Source organism: Aythya fuligula, chromosome 3 (genome assembly GCF_009819795.1).
Source record: "Aythya fuligula isolate bAytFul2 chromosome 3, bAytFul2.pri, whole genome shotgun sequence".
In the NCBI taxonomy this organism is placed as follows: Eukaryota; Metazoa; Chordata; class Aves; order Anseriformes; family Anatidae; genus Aythya; species Aythya fuligula.
Window position 1 is genome coordinate 36,146,102 of NC_045561.1, and position 23,521 is coordinate 36,169,622.

The 23,521-nt window shown below is 37.0% G+C and overlaps 1 protein-coding gene across 1 annotated transcript in view; it reads left to right on the top strand.

Annotated features, from left to right (window-relative positions):
- BABAM2 (BRISC and BRCA1 A complex member 2) overlaps nt 1-23,521 on the top strand; it is a 166,900-nt gene that overhangs the window by 132,549 nt on the left and 10,830 nt on the right. The window contains exon 11 of the mRNA XM_032183862.1: nt 11,861-12,013. Within this exon, the coding sequence (XP_032039753.1) occupies nt 11,861-12,013 (153 nt within the window). The remainder of the gene's footprint in view (nt 1-11,860; nt 12,014-23,521) is intronic.

The window sequence follows — 23,521 nt, forward strand, 5'->3', positions numbered from 1 at the left end:
AGAGCTCTCTCGTTGTGTAGGACTTACAGGTCTTGGTAAATGTAAATGTAAATATCACTGCAATAATACAAATGTTAAATGTAAAAGTAGCTAGTGTATGTTGTTTTGATACAGAGTTCAATGCAGTTGGAACATGCTCAATGACTCCTGTGTGCTGCTAGAGTATGAATAATCATTTGAGTGGGTTTGGTAGTTCCTGAGAATTATTATTTTTTTCTTTTTTCTGTCATGTAAAACTTGCTCACATAGCTTTTGGAAGCTGAAAGGAAGATAGTCTGTAAGAGTTGCTCCTCTTCATCAATATCAGTGCATGGCAGTGATCACAATTAACACTTAAAATTCAGGAAAAATAAGCTGTGGAGGGAATAAAGATTGCATTGGCTCTGCTTCTTCAGGGAAGCTAGTCTGATTGTGAAAGAGAAGCCTCTTCAAGAAAAGGTATGGGAAAATAAACTGTTGTTTGCCCCAGCTGTTTTCTGAGGCAGGGGCAAGTGTTGAGTGGAATATTTCATTAAATAGCTTCTACATGTTTTGATGGCTTTGTGAGCTTTTATGTAATTGAAGTGCTTTGGTTTACGATATAGTGCTTTTATTATATTCTTCTCATTGTTCCATGGGTGAAAAAATGACACTGTGAAAACTTAGGGAAAAGGATAAAAGGGAGAACATGACAAATAAGATACAGGGAAATGGGGTAACATCTGGTAGTTTCAGGAAAGCAAGATGGCTCAACAGAGATGTCAAGCATAACAAAATAAACGTTTCAGGAGTCGGTAAGAGAAATTGAATACTGATCAAAGAAAAATAAATCAAAAGTCTGCAAAGATAATAGGAATGTCATTTCTTTCTTAAATGAAATGAAACTGGAGAAACTGAAGATTAACGAAGTCCCAGTGATGCAAACCTGGCTTCTTAGAAGTCAAGAACCATTCTAATGTTATGCTTGAGAGTAATTTTTTGTCTGTTTGCTACGTGTCTCTCATGAGACAGTTTTTTCCTGTGACTCTCAGTACTTCTAGTCAATAACAGTAGTTCTTTGAATCTGGTCTTGAAAGTTCCTGAGTGCATCATTCTGTCTACAGCAAAATATTCCCTGAGCAGAGGGAGGGTCTCTTCAAAACTTTGTACATTGTTCGAATGCCAACAAAATAAAGCATTCTGTGACATTCTTTGTGTAGTGAGGTGTGTATCACTTAACTGAATTCAAAGAAAGTTGCAGATCCCCTGCAGAGCTGTGGATTGGGCAGAGTGATGGAACAGTATCGCGAGTCATGAGCACACAGTTCTACGCCTAACTAGGCATAGTCAGGGGCTAATCCCAGAGCTGCATTGCAGCATTTGGTAAATTAATTAACCTTTTACTGATCTTTTTTTTTTTTTTTTTTTTTTTTTTTTTTTTTTCCCTACAGGGCACTGCCAACTAGTTTTAGTTTGAAATTTGTATTGAAAGCTGATAATTTAATGTTTGTCATTAAGAGTACTCTAAACATCATGTTCCTTTGATTCCATCTGGGGTATTTACTTTTGCATGAGCTGAACGAGCATTTTTGTATTTGGGTATTCATAATCAAAGCAAGTTAACCTGAAAACAGGTCTTATTTTCTTCTTTTCCTGTTTTTCTGTATTTGTTTTGTAATCAGTATAATTTAGTTTTAGGTTCATATTTTAAAATCTGCTAAAAAAAAAAAAAAAAAAAAAGGAAAAGTGGTCACAAGGATGATTCATAAATTAGTATGACAGAAGCAAACAGGAAACAACTGAACTGGGGTGTACAGGTATTTTATGGTGGCCTGTTACGTGGGTGGAGTGCAAAAGTATTTTTAAATGTCGCTTTGCTGTGGATAGTATCTTTTTAATTTCTGAGAGACACATATATCTGACATACCTTTCAAACAGTAGTGTATTGCTGTAGGCACTAATTGATGTTTTCCCAGGAACTACAAGTACTTTAACAAATGGACTGAAAGGTTTTGTAATAAATTCTTTCAAATCGCACTGTTCTAAAAAGTGAAATATTGCTTTTTCTTATCTAGTAGATCTATGTAGAGTACTACTGCATATCTAAGTATGTGGCAGACAACTAATAAAGTCTTACAAGAGATACCTGAGATAGCAAAGTGATATAATCCTCTTTTATATACTTAATTTTGGGCAAAAATATAATTAGGTCACAAAAAGTCATTGACAGAGCTGGGACTTGAGTACAGATCTTGGTACTTTTTCTTCTTTCTCCATGCCTATGTCTTGTTTCTACACATTCTGATATCTCACATGGCATCCATACAGGAAATTTTTCTCTAAGGTGAGAATTACATTAAAGGAGTGAGATATAGCAAACTGAAAATTGTTCATAGTAGCAAGTAGAAAACAAATAGGAGAGGATCAGCATGGGTTTCACAGGGATCTTCCATGGGTTTAGTAGTAGGCAATGCTGTCAGAGAAAAAATCAAGGTGCTAGAGAACACCATGGAATTTTTAGAGGTGTAAAATTTCTAGAAATAAAACAGAAATCTTATTTTGTAGCCTTTAGAAAACCAAATTGGGTTTTACATTGGCAATGGAATTATGTATTCAAATGTTTTGTTGTAGAGCTAGACCTTGTGTAATGCATTTGCTGTCTTCCACAGAACTAAAGTTCTGAAGATAAAGTTGACGATTGGCTATGCAGGCTTGAGTTGACGGAAGTTTCTGGACTGGAACAGGAAGACACTTAAGCTGGGCAGGTTAAACAGATCTGATTTGAAAGGTCTAAGACTGAATGGAGCTAAGTTTGAAAGAAGAGGACAGAGAGTGTGTCAGAAAAGGTTATCCTTGGCCTGCAGGATAGCACCATGCTGATCACAAATGAGAATGAAATAAATCAGTTTCCTTTCAAATCCCAGGCAGCATTGAAAACAGGAAAAAGAACTTACTTGCAAGCCTTGTAAGCTTCATAAAGTATTAGCGAGGGAAGCCAATGTTTTTGTACAGGTGCTTTTCTGGTAAAAAAAAAAAAAAAAGTATAAAGTCTTCATGCCCTGTTGGAAAGTAATGTAGAACTTCTCAGCATTTAGCATCGTGCCTTTACTGTGGAAAAAAAAGAAGAAAAGTTTTCACCTTTTCTCCAACAGTAACACGCGATGACCACCAGCCTGGAATAGGAAGAAAAGGGCCAAGAGAAGGCCACAGGTTGCTTTTTACACTGATAGCAACTGCAACTGTATTTAAAATATAATCTTCATGCAATTCACATAGAGGAGAGGCAGCTTTTAGTAGCATCAATCTCATCACCACTTGGAGAAGTTACTATAGAAACTGTTACAGCAGAAACAATAAAAGGAAATAAAAACGGAAGGGGAGGGAAAGAAGATCTTTGAGAATTTGAGGTAAAAATAAAGCAAAATAGATGTCACTGGCTGAAGCTAATGAGGTAAAAATAAAAAGCCTTTGTCTTAATTAAAGTAATCATGGTTACTTGAATTAGAGAAGGAAAGACCTGTGAGGTCACTGTGCCATTTATTTGGGCTCAGAATAGGATTATGAGATATGCCATGGGATATTTTTAGCAGGTAGTCCGGTCTTGCTGTTAAAGTCCAAGAGTATTTTGTTGAGGTGAGAGATGACACTCTGAAGAGAGAGGACATTAAAAAGCAGTTTTCAGGTTGCTACATCACTTTTTCATGGTCTAAAAATGTAACTGAGAACTGTTTGAAGAATCTCTTGCTTTGATCTGTTACTTAGTTCCTCTGTAAGACTAAACAAAGAATTTGATAGTCTTGTTTGTAGGACACTGAAACTTAAGGTATTTAAACAACTCAAGGTCACATTTTTTTTAAAATGCTATTTTTGAATGAAGGATGGGGTGCTTTAAAAAGGAGATACTGGTTGTGACAAAGACATGACATATTCGTACAACCATATCATCTGTCTATATCAAAAGAAAATAGAAACAATAGTAATCATAAAATGAAATCTGGTTGCCATTGGTGCCTCGACTGTATTGCAGTTCCCATTATCAATGCAATGAGAACCACAAGATAGATACAGCAATGTTAGGCAGTCCTCTTTAAATAAGAAAGGGTTTTGTACTTCATTTAAAAACAAAAAATAAAATCTAAACGGTACATTTATTTCAGATTCATAGAAATTCACAAAGTAAACAAATCTACTCTCTGTAATGTGTCAGAACTGTTTAATCCATCACAAGTCATTGTCTCCATTATTCAGAAAGATTGAAGAGCTATCTAAGAGCAGTGGAGTTAGAAATAATGATTTCTGTGTTTTCAACTCTGAAGATAGCTATTTCTGTAAAAGATGTTATGTTATTATAAAATACATTAGGGGATAGGACGTATTGATGGTGCAAAAATTTTGAAAAAAGCACCAATTCTTATTTCGAATCTCACCCAGACTGATAATAGCTGAAAGTCATTCCCATCCAACTAGAAAAAAAAAATAGGAAAAAAAGAAAATTATATTCCTTTAAGCATTCCTTGATGTCACAATGAACATTGCCAAAGTAACTGCAAACTGGGTATTTGCCAGCACTTCCAGTAACAGCCTTGCGTTCTGGAGGTAACACATTAAAGCAGTTCTCAAGAAAAGGTTCCTCAGCGCTTTTCCTCCTTCCTTATCCCAGCTGAATTCTTCCAAATGACTAGCTAATAATGTTAACTTCTAAACATCTCACTGGGGTCCTAACTTCCTTCCCATTCCTAAATATTGTGCTGATTTGTCAGGGTCAGGAAATTTTGTGGAGTTACAAGGATCAATCATTATACAAATGCTGTTACACGACTGGCTCCTTAGTGAGCTGTTCTTTTGCCAGATCCATTTCCTAGTACAAAAGAAGGAGCTGTCAATTTCATGTACTCACCGAAATCGAAATTGTTATAATTCCAGATACTGCCCTTGCTCCGTAACCACAAAGAACCCGTCACATTCCAATGTTTATCTATCTTTTTTTTTTTTTTTTTACTGAAGTGCATTCAGTTAATATATAACCGATGCAGCTAAGGAAAAAATGTTGTCACTTTTTTTTTTCCATAGTATTTTCATATTTGGAAGCATTTTGTATATAAGTCATCTTATTTACTCTCTAAGCGTTCACTTTGCTGATGGTGAGGATATTTCACATAGCAATGGCAGACTTAATTATTTTGAAAACAGCTGTGATTATCAACACACCCAAAGTGCCCTAAGTGTCTCAGCTAAAATTCCACAAACAGCTTTTCATTTTACACTTGAAATTTTGAAATGTTGCTTTCAAAATAGCGTTTTCCTGCAAAGAACCTGTTTTTCTCCAGGAAGGATGTTTGCTCTCATCTATTAACAGAATCAAACTTGTATGACTGTGCTCTGTTAACCTAAAGTTCCACGCTAATAGCATTGTTATGTTATTTGTCATCCTTACTCTCATTCTTGTAAGGCTACATCATTATGCACCAAAGCAGGATAGCTGTGGTATTTTGTAATTGTGTGTATTTCGAGCCAAATTGACCCTTTCATTTTTTATTTTATTTATTTATTTTTCTAGTAGAATGTAGGCTAAAGGCCTTCAGCATGAAAGAGTTGAGGAAAGATTCATTAGGCAAAGTAGCCTGAAATCTGCTGCTGCAGAGATCTGTGCTAAGCCATTACGGTCCCCAGAATGCTCATGGCTGAACCTGTTCAGGTTAGTCCATAGGTACAGTGACCAGTATGATTCCTATAAGGCTTCCTATACTGGAATTTCTGTGTTAAAAAAAATGGAGGTAGCTGTCCTCCCTTGAAGCTAGATGGAAGATTTTTCACCCAGCGTACAGGCTGTCTGGACCAGCTTTCCCAAAGGAGAAGCCATGTCAGAAAATTCACCAGCCAAAATCTTTTTGACAGAGACCTTGATAGATGTATCAAGAACATTATTATATAGCGTGGTATCTGTGTTACCAACAAGTTGCACTGTGAATTTATGTGGGTCTCATCCACATTAACACCTCATAAAAACTGGAGAGGTGTGAGTTCAGGGAATTTCTCAGGCTGAGGCCCTTCCTTCAAATCCACAAGTGCTTCTTCCCAGCATCATGAGCTGGGCAAGCGGAGGTCTGGGCTAGCAGAGAGGATGTTGAAATTCAGTGAACTGAAAAAAGAAGCAAAATGATGATGAATATGTACTATCCAGAGATAATTCTGGAGCCTGGAATATGTATTTCCTGTTTTCATGACTGATTTCATCAGAAATACTTGAATGCAGAGGCAGTTTCTGGCCGAAGTTGGATGATAAGCAAGGAGTGAGTCAGGGGATTTCAGGAAGAGTTGTGACTGTTCAGGGTTCTCTGGAGATTTAGTTTTAGCCCATCTTTCCTGTACCCTTCTTGTTTTTCTGGTGAAATCATTTAAAACTTTTCACATGTCCACTAATGGTTTATTCTGATGTACCTGCTGTGGCAGTCAGGAAGGGTTGTGTTTAGCTGTGTGAAGTATGAGCTGTTAGGAAGTCTCAGACGTTTGGGTGCCACATGTTGGCACTCAGCAGTCAGTGGGCACACTGGCCATCCTTTCATAGTTCCTTCATTCCCCATCTGGAATTGTTAAATAGCCTCTCAGCTCACAAAGATGCTGTGAAACAATTTTATTTTTTTTACTGTTTTACATAGCTGTCATCTTATGAGGATTAGAGTCATCACATGAAAAAAATAATGAAGAGATGAATACACATTCATTAAGAGCAAGGCTTCAATATTGTGTACAGGGGTAAAACCTGTCCAGTGGGATGGAAAACTGAATTAAGTTTGGTGCATTCTGGCCAGCCTAGGAACTGAATTGGAAGGAATAGTCTGTTGTCCAGTATTTGAAGGCTGTCTCCTCAAGCAAGTCTAGATTGAATTAAGGTTGTGCAGGCAATGAGAGCCTGTAGAAGTAGAAAGCTCGGCAGTAAAATATCCAGATCAGCCGTTGTTTATGGGTGTGAAACAAATTACAGGTGCAATAAACTGCAGCAGATTCAACCAGCCAGAAGGTTAATAAGATAACCACTGTAAGATCATCCAGGCATTAAACAGTACGTAACATCCAGAGTAAATGTTGACTTCTGTGAAAACAAATGTCTGGATTTTACCCATTGTCTCACAAAGGGTGGGCAAACAGCTTCTGTAGAACAGGGGAACTGTATACGGGAAATTGTCTGTAAATGTTGCCATCTGAATACTTCGAAATATTTGTATGGTCAGCATGCATTTCAAACATGAATTTGTTTTTCCTTCTATTCTCTGCAGTACTTGAAGGGAGAGAAGGGAACACGGATAAAGCTGCCTTTTTTTTTCTGAACATTTTTCCTTCAGAAACTCTATAGCAGCACTGGAGTATTTTTTTGCCGAGACATCCCTTCCACATTTCCTGTGCTGTTTAAAAAGCTCTAAATAAGATGCTAAAAACATTACTTCAGAGTTAATAAGTCTGTCTCAATCAACCCTGTCATTGTTGACAAAAGCTTGACAAACTGGGTAACCTGTTCCAGATCGCCGTATGATTGGTCTGTAAGAGAATGAACAGTTAAACCTTCCTGGTTCCTTGCACAGGTTTTCAGCTATTAATGAATCAGGATTTTGACTTTAAGATAACTCTGTTTTGAATATACGTATGCACTGAATTCTAAGACGAGCAAATTTGTCTTCTCTCTCTCGATAGTTTCTTCTGTTTCAAAAAGAGAGCAACTTCAACTATTTATAAACTGTAATTAAGTTTCTTTACAACATGACTCATTCTCAACAAGCAAATCCTTGTTCTTTTGCTTTCTTATGAACTGTGTGGGAAAATTAGGGTTCAATCACTGAAGAATTTACTCAATGCTTAATTACCCAAAACAGCCCTCATATAGAGCTTTCATAAAGATGTGATTTTCCCAACAGTATGGATCTCTAGAACTTGACTCTTAAAACATGGTCTGTAAATTGTAACAAAGGAGAAAGTAAGTGTTTTGCTATAGTATTGGCTTCTTTCCCCAGCCTGCTTCTTTGAGCTCTTCTTATATTAATAACGTGATGCTTAGGAAAGCCAAAGTAAGAAATCATAATGATTAAATTACTTTGAGCATGAAACTGAATTAGAAAGCTTTACTTTCCTGAATGAGATAATTGTTTACATTTTCCAAAGGAAATGTTTCTATTTCTGTGAGAGAAGGGGTAAATGGGACTTCCTCTGACATAATTTTCATTTTAAAACTGAGTTTGACAGCAAGATTTTTACCTTCATAACCAAATATTACTGCTTAACTGCATGACTTGTGTAAGCTTGCTAGCTGAAGTGACTCACTTACGTAGATGAAGTTATTTTTAGAGAGATAATTTGCACTGTTTAGAAGAGAGGAAAAAAAGAGAGAGTCCTACTAAGAGCTAGATCCCTCATTACAGTTTACAAAGCTTGTGAACCCAGCATCCAAGCAAAAGATGACTAAGCAAAGGGACTATTGGTACTTTCAGGAATTTACAGACATGAGTCATCTGCTTATTTTCTGCAGACATATCACCAGGGTACTTTGTGAGTCAGCTGTTATTTGGAAATAGTACTTGTATTCATGTTGAATACGTTTTTGTAGTTCTTAAGGTCTTAAGTAACTACCATGCCAAACCAAAGCATGCTTTTATAGTTTTCGTAGCTCAGGTGTGGATGTACAGAAGTAGTGTGTCGTTTTCAACTGTGCTGTGTTTTTCATGATAAAGTCTGAATGTTGCCTGGGATGTAATTATGGTAACGCTTACCTGTGCCACCGTACGTATCCCATGAAGACAGATCTTAGTTTGTATTAATGCACAGATGTGGAGTCAGATTGCATATGCAGCCAGATAAAAAGAAACTTTATCAGTCTGTGCCACTTCATAAAAATGTAAGTGTGACTATGTGTAGAATTTGACCTCTCATCTTCAATGCACCTTGCTAATGTTGATTATTAATGTTATTTGCTTATTTTTCATATATAAGTAAAACAACACCAAATCCAAGCATTTTGTACTCTTGCAATGTCAATGCACTTGCATCCACTGTGCTAGAAGTAAGTTCTTGCCTTTATTTCCTACTTCTGAAATAATAGCTGGCTACCTTGAGATACGTATAATGCTTTACAGCTCAAGGCTATTTCCTGTTTACTCGTCTTTTAGGTGTGGTTGTGTTCCAAAATTAGGGACAGGTTTTTTTGCTTGGTCTGAACTCCGCTCACACCTTGTATTAAAGAAACACTTGAGTTAGAAAAACAGGAGTTTGGCAATTTTAGGTGAACAGCAGTTGTAGAAATCAAAGGCAGATCAAATTATTCAAAACTCTCCTTGCAGTTCAGAATAATACTGCTGTTGGCCAGGTGTGGGATGCACAATTTTAATTCTAATATGATTGTATGATTTAACAGCTTATAATGTAGTTGAATCCTGAAAACTCCTATACAGCTTTTGGTTAATAAAAGCATAAAATGTTTTCTTCTGCGTTTTGGTGATACTGTTGTTGAAAAAATATTTGTAAAAATGAAAGGCTTGTCATAACAAATGGAAGCAAAGAAACTAATGGTATCAATGTCTCGATTATCCATTTAAACAGTGTTTCTAATGCTAGATGCTTTCTCTTAAGTGCAAACCTTATATTTTAATTAACAGGGACAAAAATGCTTCTACTTGTCCCCCTTCATGTGGACAGAGATTTTCAGAGGAAAGACAATGAATTCAGAAATTCTCAAAAAAAAAAAAAAAAAAAAAAAAGGCTTAAATTATTACTTGAGTGTGTTACTAAATATTGTTATTCCTTTATTCCTTTTACACAGGAATAAAACACCAATATACAGAGTAGTTTTCCTTTAAGGAGCTGGTGCTTAAGAAAGAGAAGAGGCACTGGAGGTACAGAGTTTAAGCACTCCGAGCTAAAGCAGCATATTTATCATGTGGAAACAGAGAGCCTTGCTTCATATTTCTTTCTGCAGTGAAGTCCTTGAGACTCTGAGGCATGCACATCCCATCTGTGAGGGGAGGAGACAGCTTGCCTTCTGGTAGATGGCCTCGATATGCCAATATTTTTCAGTGATACAACTTAATAATCATGTTATAAAGAGGAATTTGACAAAGGAATCGTGGAGTCTAACCTTTGTTACATCAGTGATCTGCCCTCAATTTAGCAGAGCTCTGCCCATGTCATTACCATTTAAATGTCTGCTGGAAGCTGCTGTGTGAGCTGAATCACCAGGACTTGGGGAGTTATCACGTGTAGCTCAGACACCAGGTCACGAACTGAGCAAACACTGTGATCTTAAGTGATTTGTTTTATTTTGAGACTACAGCTGGGATATCACATTCACTTTCGTGTACTTCATTACTACGAACGTATTTACTTGTTGAGCTTGGACGGAAATCTAGAGGAAAGGGAGTTCTGGTTTTGCTGATGCACATCCAAATATGCAGACATGATTAGAAAAATAATAGAAAAATAAAGAACCTAGTAAGATGATAGCATGGAATTAAAAAAAAAAAAATCTTTCTTGCACTGATATCTCAATCCATGAGCAGCAATTTCGAAAGAAGTGTTGGGATCTCTGTTCCATGACGTATTTAGGAGGAGAAAATGTAATGAATTACCAAATGCATTGGAGAGGAGATCTTGTTGTGGATGTGGATGGGTTCAGTCCTGTAATGTTCCTTTCTTTTTCTTAAAATCTGTTGTTTATAGTGATTTTTGACACCCTTTTTTGTTCCTACTTGGGTTGTTACAACCTACTTATTATTAACTCAGGGTTCTTCCCTTCTCTTTAAGCAGGACTATGAAGAGGCAAATAGAGAAAACTGAGTAACCAGGCTTATTTGCATGAATTATAACATTATGAATTTATTTAACTCATCTCTATGCCAAATAGGAAAAACAACTGAAGATTTACAGGGAATTACCGTTCCATTGGAATATTCTTTCATCCTGTTGACTTCAAGTATTGCAGTGGGGAGGATAAGAGTACAGTCAGAGGTGCTTTGCAAAGCAAGTCTATGTACCTTTAAAAATGCACATTCTTCTCTTAATTTTGGTGTTAAATTAGACCTCTAATATAAATTATTTCAGTCTCTTGATAACTCACTTTAATTACAGGTTTCTGAAACCTCCTGAAATTAAAAGTAGACCAAGAAAATCTTAAGTACATATCTAGCAATGCAGAAGTTAAGCTAAAGAAACATTTCTGACCATATTATTAACTGTTGCAGACTATTTTATTGTTCTGCCAGAGCTAGCTGATCATGAGACAGTGAAGCAAAGGGAACTAAGAGGTTCTGATTTTTATTTTTAGTGAGGTATTTTTGGTATTAATGACTTTGCAGTGTGTTCTTGGTTTTGTGGGGTTTTTTTTTGTCTAACAGATGACTGCTAATTGAGATTTATTTTAACTCATGTGATCGAACCTTCTTACATCCTTTATCAAATCACTTAACCACTTTAAAAATGAGAATTATGATGCTTTTGATGTCCATGAGGGCACTAGAATGAATTGGCTACAGCTGAGCTGATAAAAAGAAATTTGTTTATTGAATGGAAAGCATAATCAGAATTTATTTTCTGTATTTTTTAAAGGGAAAATTTCACTATAAAGTACTGCTTTTTTTTTTCTGGAACAATATCATGATGTAAGTGTTATGATTAACATAGAGATACAGTAGCTAAGCAATTTTTTAACAATATTTTACAAAATTGTATAGATTAAGCAATATGATGGATTCATTATTGTTAAGAAATGTAGAAGTATATGTTAGAAGTAATCATCAATTGCTGCTTTCCTATCACCTTTGAATCAACAGAAAAGAATGATTTATTACCTGAAAAAAAAAAAAAAAAAAAAGGAAAAAAACCACAATGGTATATTTTACTACTTTTTTTTTTTTATTTATTTCAGTTGACCTTCCCCTGTACTTTCCTCGAGACCAGCCAACCCTAACATTTCAGTCAGTCTACCACTTCACTAACAGTGGACAGCTGTACTCCCAGGCCCAGAAGAATTACCCTTACAGCCCACGCTGGGATGGCAATGAAATGGCCAAGAGAGCAAAGTAAGTCAGCCTGCTATTTGTTACACGGTATTCCGGTGCTAGAAGCTTCACAGATGTAACTGTACCTTTCCAATGTTCTGCAAGCTAAAACTGTTTGTGTTCTCATAGAGTCTTAGTATTCCCCTGTATGGGTACAGACATACCGTATTAATCATGCCTGTAACACTAGTGCCAGAGGAGTGATCAAAACAAGAGCATTTCTGCAAGGCATGATACAGAGTAGTGACAGTCTCTGCTGCAAGGAGCTTCCAAACCAAATAGACGAGATAGCCCCCAGCAGGAGTAATCTGCATAATAGCAGTCAGTCAAAGTAATTCCTTGGTTTTGTGTGGGTGTATGGGGGACCCTGAAGGGAAACATGTGAGTTGGAAAAAAAATAGGAAGAAAAACCTGAAAGATATGGAATAATGCTGTAATAAAAAGGCACGAAAGTACAGGAGGAGGTAGAGCAAACCCCTAATCCAGCAGAGTAGGTAGTCCTACCAGAGCTTGAGAAAGTTATCTGAAAGTCTGAAGAGCTCTCTTTTTTTTTTCTTTCTTTTTAACTGCTTTCTATGTTGGCTGAAACAGAGAATCTCTGACTGTTTCCTCTGCAGTTTTTCTGCAAGCCTTGATTTCAGCATGGGTAAATATCACTTCAGTCCTAGTATCCCCTTTAATTTAAGTTGACAGGACAGCCTTCCCAGAGTGATTGTGTTGCAAGGGTAAGCTAGCATGGGCAGTGGTGCTCCTTTTGTATACTGTGTGCTATCCCTGTCTTCTAATGAAGCAGAACAGATTTCACCTGGATGGAGCAGTAAGGGTAGTGGCCTTGCTTCTGTATTTGGCTTTTGCAAAATATAAAAATGTAAGAACGGCAACAAATCTAAGCACACTGATTATCAGTCGTTCATCACATAAGGCCTCAAAGTGCATAAATAATAAGGCATATTGGAATTAACATTTTGAATGACAATCAGAACATTAAATCAAATTAGCAAAGATGCATAAATAAGAGTCAAATGAAAATAGTTGAAGCTGAGTAAATCAAATGAATGGCAAGGTCAGAGTCTGATTCTAATTTGGAAGTGATGGAAGCAGACAGTAAATGACTGAAGCATTTGCAGATTTTATAATAAATAGTATGGAGAACATCAAGTGACATTTGATTTTGGATTTTGATGCATTGTAGTAGCTTTTTTTTTTTTTTTTTCTGCTAGCATTTGGTTTTAATACTGTAGTGTTCAGGGGAGATATTTCCTGATCAAGTATGATTTGGTTTTGTGGACTTGTTTCTTTTTTTTCTAGCAGAGCAGTATATGTATTTTGGTTTGTTGTTGTTGTTGATGACTTTTTTTTTGTCTTGAAATGAAACAATAACTAAAAGCATCACTGTGTGTTTTTTTTTTTTTTTTTTTTATATAACTGTATTGCAAAAAAATATTTGTGTAGTCAAAAAAAATGCACTTATTTTGCAGCTGGAAGCTTACAAGTACCTATGTTCTGTCTGCTAAGTGCATTCATTTATGAGTGGGTATATACAAATGGACTTCTGTGCCCTGCACTTGAAATTTAGAAGTATTATAACAGTACTTTTAAAAGCAGTAAATGTGTACACTTACTATCACATGTACATTTTTTGAGGTTATTCACTCTTATGTTTGAGCCTTTGCATCTAAGTTTTACACTGGATACGTAATATGAGAAAGATGATGAGAAGTGGGGGAAGAAAGCATGCTGCAGTGTCTGAAATAACTATCATTGAGCTGCAAAGAGACAGAGAGGCTGCTCTAGTTAAAAGCGCTTTGCTTGCAGGAACAGCTAGTGAATCCTGAGCAGGTACCAGAAATAAATCTACAGCAAGAAAACTATGATGTTATGATGCATGTTAGCATATTTTAAGGAGCATTTTTAACACAATTGAGTACTTATGTAAATATTGTTTAAAATATTTTCTAGGGCTTCTTAGAATAGGCTAGCATGTTTCAACACAACCAAATAATTTTTCATTCTATTTTATTTTTACCATAGCCACATTACAGACCAAGTATATGGGAATATATGTAGGCGTGTATAGGATAGTGTTCTAATTAAACACATTAGTTCCAACACCAACTCAATTCATCCCCAGTAAAAAAGAAAAGAAGGATATGTGACGCAGCCTCTAGAATCAATGTAATGTAACTCTGCTCAACTGAAGTAAATTTAGCCCTGGATATATCAGGGATGTCTTTCTTGTGTTTATAAATGCTGTCCATTACGTTCTGCATACATGTAGTCTTTTTTCCTCTTAGCCAAATGGTTTCCCAAGTGCTTGGCATCATTTGAGACAGAAAAAGATCTCTGTTTATTTCTCTGGCCCTACTGTTCTAGGTCCACAGGATATACCACTTGATGTTCTGGTATCTGACCAAATTCTCCACCCTTATTCTCAGACACTTGAGGGGTTGGTTTACACTGTATTCCTCACCACAGCCTAAGACACCGTCAAGGATTAGTTTTAGTTGCTCTTGTCCTGAGTTCATTAGCTGTCCAGTCATGTACTGAAGCATGCGTACCACACCGCTTTGCAGGATGCAGGAGCACCACCAATCTCTCAGAGATTTCCTTGTCCTCAGTTGGCAGCCCCTGCCTCTTTTCAGCAACTGCATGCAGCCTGCTTGTCCATGGGCACAGCTGTCATAAGTTCACGCCAAAGGGACTTTGATTCTGTGGCCAGCCTTCTCAGTTTTTTTCAAACAGGTGAGCCCATGCAATTCCTTCAACTCGAGGGCCAAACTCGAAATTCTTGGTATCCTTGCTTATCTCTCTGGCCCCTGAGCAGATGTAGGCATCTCTTTTGAAGTTGGGACTTAACCCTTTGTTGTAGCCTTGAGACAATCAGTAGTAATTACAAGTAGGAGCAAAATTACTCCCCTAAAATATATACATATAGATGTAGATTGTATGCATTTACACTTAGACACACATCACCTAAATCTGAAAGGCAAATGCTCAGAGTATCAGTTTAGCAGAATCTTTTTCATTCACAGGGAAAAACTGCTTGTTTTCTTTTCTGAAATAATTGGACCAATTTGTGCTTGTCTGATAAACTTCATGTATTTGGGTTTCTCTTTCTGTCTCCTAGTAAGCAGCTTTTAACATCAGCTGTCTCCTGTGATGCCCACTGGCTTGTATTCCTCACTGAGAGATAGCATCTGGTGACTGAATTTTGCTATTGTCTTAGCCAAAGGATTGCCCTCTGGCTTGATTTAATCCTAAAGGACGAATCAAGAACTGTTTAAATAATGTGGTTCCAGATGCCTCCAGATTTCTCATTTCTCAACTTAACACAAAAATTTAACCTGTTCCTCCAGCTAGAAGCAGCAATCCCAAAAATATTAAAATTCTCCTACAAGCTGACAAGAGACTCTTTCTTCTCAGTTCCCATCTCAGGCTCTGCCTCTTGTAGGTCATTTATTTTTCTGGCTGTGGCCTCCTGTGGAAGCAGTTTCTCCAAAAGATTTTGTCCTGAAGTACAATGGCAAGCCTAAGAAAATACAGTGAATTATAGAAAGTTAGCAGCCTTGTTTGTGGTGTACGTGTGAAGTAAACCATCTCTATGCAGTTTCCATGGGAAAGCTCTCTTGTTTTTTGCTTAAATAGGCATTCAGGAGTACATAAATGGAGTCTTTAAAGAGCATGCAGACTCCGAGTCTGGGATTTTATGAAGGGATACTGTAAATAAAGCTCGTTTGTTTATACAAATTAAGTTCAGTCCGTAGATGCACTCAGGCCCAATTCCTGTCTGATCCAGTGCTGCTCTGGAGACTTAGGTTACACTTCAGGGAGAGCAAGTTAGGACTCAGTTTACTGTTTTATCCTACATAAATCTACCTACTCATCATTAAACATAGCAGGAGGCAGAAAGCTGGTATCAAAATAAAAAGTCATCCCAAGGGTTCGTATTCTTTTTTCCAGCTTGGCTGCTAAAACTACTTGCTGAATGACTGTTGTCACTGGCCATTCACTGATGTTTGCTGATTGTGGTGTTAATTTTACATCTCACTCAGTGCTCTGGCAGGGTAAAAGCTTAAAAGGGCTCAAGTGCTCTCAACTGTATATTGGCTTTTGCTGTGCCATAAGGTCAAGTGCAGCTTAAGATTATATGCAGGCGCATCTTGTGCGAGCTTCATATGCATCCTCAGCACTGCTGGAGCTATGGTTTGTGCTCAGCACAACCGTGCTATGATCTGAACGTGTCAGGCTGGTGCACTGGGCCGTAGCATTTTCAGCCTCACCAATACGCTTTCCTTGAATATCGTGAAGTGAGAAGATGTGCGTCACGTGAAGGTGCCAGTGGTTGTTGGGCTGGAATGGTTGCTTTAAGCATTAAACTTGCCTTGTATGGAGACAGAAATATATCTTTTGGTCAAACAAAAGGATATTTAAAAAAAAGGGGGACAGTTTGGGGGCCTTGGGACCCGTCATCATATAGCTGTTTAGACAATCTCAAATTGTAATATTTCAAGGGCTTGCTGTTGCATTCATTGTATTTTGAGTGCCCTAATGATTTTTTTTGTATTGACATTAACCCAGTTTTCAATTCATCCATTTTCTATTAGCTGAAAGTTCTTACGCATTTTGGGTAGAATATCTTCTGATACATTTTGCATTCTGTTAAGGTAACAGGTTTCTCTCTTTCCTTTAAATTTTTGTTTTCCACCTATGATGCCTTGGATCTCACTCTAAAGTTTACATGTAAATACTGCAGCGTTTTTGTAATCTCTGCTTGATAGGTGTAATTAAGGTAATAAATCATTTGTTGTTATTTGTTTGGCATTTCAGTATATTCCCTCGTTATTTGTAAAAGTAACACATTTTATTTGCATGTATTACATGATTGTTTCATACACAGTAGGGATCTTGAAAGAGCAGATTTCTAAAAATTGACTTGTTTGCATTCATGTATATGCTCCTCAGAAAGCTTTTTCCTTGTCTCTGTTCTGCTTTACCTTCAACTTAGAAAAAAAAAATCAGGAAAAAAATAAGGAAGTAGGCGAAAGAAGCGCAAAACATTGGGACCTATCCTTTGCTCTGTGCGTGTGTGTGTTCGTGTCTGAATGTTTGAAAGGTTCAGAGGGTTCTTTACAGAGAAGACTAGTGGGGTACAAATGAATGGAGCAGGTACTGAGCTGGGTCACTTGTTTAACTCTTTGGTTTTCGATAGAGTCTTGCATCGGAAACAGTACAAAAGTGATTTCCTCGCCTGAAATCCAATAGGGCAGAGATTTTGTTGCCTCAGGTGGACTCTTTCTCAGAATGCAAAAGGGCCAATATGCTGTGACAGCCACAGCGAGAAGAGATGTGGTGACCCAGCCATGTGAAGTTTACAAAGAAGTTAATTTGATTTTATAGACCATTAAATCAAAACTCTTATTTTCTGTGGCAGTGTCAGTTCATCAGAATTATAAATGAAAAGCGTAAAGGCAAATGCAGAAAACTGTTGTGTTAAAATATTTAATGGTTGCAGTTGTCCTTGTGACATGTTCCCAGCTGATTTACCAGCAAACCTCAATAATAACATGATTTTGATTGCAAGATATAAAGGCAAAATTACTAGAGTTTTTAATTAGATTTTTTTCCGGGATATTGTTTTATTTTTACATTGTTCTTCTGCATACACTACACTGTATAGTGCGTGTACATGATAGTCACACTTATTGAGTCATATTTTTCATGTACTTTTCTTTAAATGTCTCCTTGGATAATTAAGTCTGACTCTTAAGATATGGTATGTTAGTTTCTGACAGGTGCCTGCCAGGGATCTTCAGTGCTGTCATGCATTATGTGGATTTCCGCCAAGACAGAAGGGCCTGGGTATTTGTTTCTGGTCACTTCTCATTAAAGCCTTGGCTGTGGGAGAAGACAAATAACTATTTGAAGTTGAAAAGTATAGGTACTATAGGGAATGCATAGAAATTAAATCTGTTAGGCAACTCATTTTTCTGTTTTCATATAGACATTATGTATATGTGCACGTGAACTGTACGTATGTGTGTTTTGATACAAACTAAGTATGAAAAAAATAAACCTCTCCTATATTGACAAGAGAAGTGCACAGAATAGATTGGAGGAGTTTGCTTGACAGAAGTAGAAAATATCAGCATCTTGTTGGAAGACAACTGCTCTGTAGGAATTAAAGGCCAGAATTTAATGTAGGTGGTTCTTAGATAACCAGGGTTGGGAGTTGTTCTACAACTATGATCAGCTGACTGCTTTGGCTTCTTTAGAGAGCTCCTTTATACATTTAGAAAAGCTGCTAAATCTGTATCAGATCCTGGAATTATAGTTAGGACCTGATACAAAAAAAAAAAAAAAAAAAAAAAAAAGTCCTCCCTTGCTTTAGAGAAATGGGTAGAAAGAAATATGTGGTTTTGAAAAGGAGCAGAGGTTTTATAGCCCAGATAAATACTGTTATTTGATCAACTACAAAGTAAACAACTAAGTAGAAATAGCAGGTGAGCCTTATTGTCTTGTCTTTTGAGTAATATTTGTAATTGCTTTGTTAAACACAAAGAACAGTCGTACTGAGTCAAACTCAATATTTATTTAACCTAGTACCATGTTTCTATCAACAGTTGGTGGAAGATGCCCGTGAAAGTGTGTGGAAAAGCATGTAGTGATATTTTTATTGCATATTCTACCATACTCTAGGATTTCTACATCCAGAGTTGTTGTTTTTTGTTTGTTTGTTTGTTTTAACAGCCCTGCCTAATTTGTCTTCTGTTTGTCTAACAGCTTTTTGAGCCCAAGTGAGTTTTTATCGTCATAAAACTCTGTTGGAACAGGCAAGCAAGGTATTGTGTGAAGGACTAGCTTTGTCAGCTTCTTATGTTCCTGCCTCCTGGTAGGCCCAGTTGTTAACCCTTAGCTCTTGTACCAAAAGAGGCAGCAAAAAATTAATCTCCACTGATCCCCTTCATACTGTTTATGTTTTATGAGCCTTTTCACATCTTTTGTGTCGTCATTTCTCCTAATCTGTTCACTTTTCCCCATATTTCTGATTGCCCTTGTTCTACATCCTTATAACTTTACTCTTTGTTGTATTCTGTCTGAGATAGAGGACTGCATGTGACTCATGGTATGTTCACCATACATTTATATGATGATGTAGTGGTATTGGCTGGTTTACTATTTATCCCAGTTCTAATGTTTGCCTTGCTTTTCTGTGCACAGAGCATTATGCTGACATTTTAACACCAAGATCTCCTTATTATCTGTATTTGAGAGACTCTGGTTTTTGTGTATGTAAAACTAAGGTTTTTTCCTCACATATCTGCCTGTAATGTTTGTAAGTATTCACTTTTTGCCTGGTATTTTATCGCCCAGTCTCCCATTATTGTGTGAACCATCTGTAGCTCCTCATAATTAGCTCTCATTTTTCCTTCCCTGATGGAATTGTTACCATTAGCAAACTTTGCCATCTTCTTTTGCTCAATTTTGCAGGTCATGCTAGGAATATGTTGAACAACACAGGTGAAAACACCCCTTTCTGGTGTAGTTCTCAGGTGACTTTACCCTGAGAGAACTCATCATTCATTCCTATCTTTTTTTTCCTTATCTTGGCCTGCTGTTTATCCATTCATGGATCTTTTCTCCTGCTGCAGCAATTCACTTTTTTAAAAAACATTGAAAAACCTTCCCACATGCCTGTTGGAAAGCCAAGCAGTGTATATCACTTGTCCACGTGTTTTTCATACCTTAAGAAGATCAGAGATTTGTGAAGTATGAATTTGACTCCTATCCAATGTATCATATTTATTTAAGTCCACTAATTCTCGACTTCTTATAATTTTATAGTTTCTTTAAAATATTTTCTACTAATTCATAAGGCAACTCCTTATCTCAGACCTTATTTTTAATTGACATCACACTTCTCTGGTACCAAGCTGTTTTAAGCAGGAGGTTTTAAGCTATTTGAGAGTTTAACTTTCTCACACTTGAATTTCTTTAGAACTGTTGGGTGTGAATATCATCTGGGTCTGCTGATTTCCGTGTGTGTATTTTGTTGCTTTGTTCTTTACCTTTTTGGCTGACATTTCTGCATGAGTCAAATCTTTCAGTATGTCCCTTGTAAAGAAGGATTCTGGTGTGGTAAACTCTTTAAGCGCCTCTGTGGTGAACTTAGATGCAAAAATAGTTTCATTTATTCTTTGTGACTTCATTTCTTCTGAGCATTTTTTTTTTTCCTGAATGACTTTTGTAGTATTTGACTATTTTTTATTTGGAGGGGGCTCAGCTAATTTGTCCTTCAACTTCATTTTTGGTTGGCATTATTCTACTTTTATATACAAGTGTTAAGAGTTTTTTCCTGCCTGTTTTCCCAATTCAGAGAGATCTCTGACCTTTTGATAGTTTTCTCTGACTTCTAATAGTCAAGCGTGTGTCTTTTAAGCGAAGAACAGAAATAGCTTTTATTTTAAATATATTTTTATAATCACAGCTGTTCGGCATCTCCCTTTCCTTCTGACTGGTTTGTCCTAATGAATATCCAGGGAGGATTCTTTTATGTTTTGGTATGTTGCCTTCGGCCCCTTTTGATAAGCGATCTGGCAAAGCAAAGTGCATAGCATGATGAAATCGCAACTTTCACCTGCCAGCAAACTTTGTTTTCAGGGATGCTAGTTGTCAGACTCCTTACAGATACATCTGTGGTGTAACCCTTCATTTCTGCTGCTGAATTAAAAGTGAGGGATCCTCTTACGGATCATTCAAGTTCTCTTATTATTTCTGTGACCTCCTCACTTCTTCAATCTTTCTATTTGTTGTCTTGCCTTACAAGCCTCACTCCTGAGTGGGGGTTTTGCCCAGTCTTTTCTGCTCTCTGCTGCTACTAACACTTTCCCTGCTTTTCACCCTCCTTTTTCCATCTTGTTCTTCACCCTGCCTTTTATATTTAGAAGAGGTTCTTAGTTGCACGGTCTGGCATCAACACTAAATAATTTACTAAATAATTGTTCTGCAGCAGTGTTGCTCCGTGTGCATTTATGTAACCTATATAGGAGGAAATAGGAGGTGTCTTAAACAGTGTTTCAGTAAGAAGTTAACCTTTACCTGGAACGGAACAATAAGCCTATGGCTCTTCAGCAAATAGGAAAAATAGAGCAGGCTTATCACATAGTAGCTCATAGGACTGGAAATTTCACATGAATTTGCACTATGTTTAGAAAGACTCTACAAAGATTGAATTTTTCCATGATGTCCTTGGAATATTGTTCTCATGATCCACAGGCAAGGAAACGGGGTGACTGGGCTGTCTGTGACAGAAAGATTCCAGCATCTCCCATCTCCACAGACACTTGGTACCCCAAGCACTGAGTAATCCCCGCAGGGAAAATGGAAGTTGAGAAAGCAGAAGCAAAGTTGCTATGATCTAAGACCACGAGCCTTCATCTGACTGAAGCAAGGCTATTTATATACATTGTGGAGAAGGTGAAGGAAGTGAAATGTTCATCTCTTGAACTGGCAAGCAGAAGGCATTGATAAAACTGGTTTAAAGCAGAGATTTGTTTTGCTGTATGTGGCTCGGGACTCTGTCTGTGGGATGATTCTATGCCATACGTTTCTGTAAATTCCCAAATATATATCTGTCAGAAACCAGTAAGGGAATAAACCCCAAAATCTTGATTTCCAGATGATTCAGAAAATTGCTAGTTTTGTTAACGAATTCAGTTGATTATGTCCAGTAGCCTTAATTTTCATCTGTAATTGCCAGTAGGGTTTCATGCCTTCAGGAACATGTACATTCTTGGAACTAAAGTTATCTTTTGCTAAATGGCAGCCCTACTTAGGCTGTTTCTTTAAGCTAAACATTAATTGCCAGCCTACATAATGGTCTACAGTCCTGGCTCCACAGCAGTTCCCTAAAACTCCCTTCCTTTATATTTTGCCTTTAGTCAGGTTGTTATATTTATGGTGGTTTTGTTATTCGAACAGATTGTCAAGATTCATTTTGCTTTATGCTAAGTTAGGCAGCAGAGTCATCTTAATTTTTATAGCAGAGCTATGTTGAATTCTTGACTTTATTTATGAAATCAATATAGTTTTTTGGAACAGAGACACAAATGGAATGTACAACCAAATTAATGTTTAATTTTTATTTCTGTTTGCTTCATATGGAGTAAACCCACCTGTTATTTCTGTAATCAGCAAACCATTGAAAAATATGTCTAAATATAACTATTTCCTGCACCTTTCTGTGCTACTTGAATTAAAAATGCCAGTAACCCCAAGAAATTCTAGTGGCAATAGGCATTGTTAGTAAAACACAGAAAAACAGCTTTCTGGAGTGAAGTTGAATGCTTGAAGTTTAGGTACGCATTTAGTTTCACTAGTTCTACTACTTCGATTTCCTGTTATGGTTTTAGTCACACAATGTTTTTGTTTTGTTTGCAGTTTTGCAGACAAATTTCTGTCATATAGTACTACGAACCAAGCTGAAGGCAACAGTATTTCTTTAAAAATCAGTGTTTTGACAGCTGCCCACTGCAGATCTCCAGCTCTGTTGGCTCTTGATTACTGCCCAGTCCTTCAAACTACATGCACGGTCAGTGCCTTTGTGTAGACTGCCAGGTAGAAGTGGCCACAGATGTTTACTAAAGTCTGTGTAGGTAAATCACAGGAAAAGGAAGTAGACTGGGGGAAAAAAAAAAAAAAAAAAAAAGGCAGAAATATGGAAATATTGTAAGAGGAAGAGAGATTATTTGATGATTTTTTTGGCACCCAGGAAAGAATTGCTAGCAGCGTAATGGCACTGTGCTGAATCCTTTGTGCATTTGTGAGTTTAGCCAGTCCCAGTAGCAGTAATTTGAGCTATTGTTTTGCTGTTGTATAAACACTTCAGATGTTTGCTTGGCATCGCCAGTTTTGGAGATGTATAAAATGGAGAACTGTAAACATTGTTTCACATAAAAGCAAAATATTTGCTATAGATAAAGCTGCCTAGTAAGGAAATTATAAACCACAACCCAAAGAGCACGGCATCGAGAAGCTTTGTTCAATATGAAATATGAACCCAGGCCAAGTATCGTTATGTACATTTGGAGTGATAAAGAAATCCTGGAAGGTATCTTTATTGTTCTGCGGCTCTGCTTGGATAAATTTTTGTGATGTTCATATTCAAATGATGATTTAGGATTTCGGTTGCTTTTTGGATGTCTACTGCATGCCACGATAGGCCTGGCTTTGATTAGTTCCTGAGCCTTTGCCACTTGGAGAGTATCCATTGTGTGGGTCTGGCTGTTACAGCGTGATTCAAACTACGCAACCAAAAGGTATTGTGCTGAGAAGTATCTGCCGCTTAAATTGTTTTAGTATCTTAGATCTGCAGAGTCAGATCATTTGTTTGAACAACCATTTTCTTGTAATGATTGTGTCATAAAGTGTCTAGCATAGAATTAATCATCTGTTATCCCACTGTCATAAGAGAGCAAGGAGACTTGCGTTGTGCTGATCTGTTGTGAGTGCTGATGTATCTTTAGCCTTGT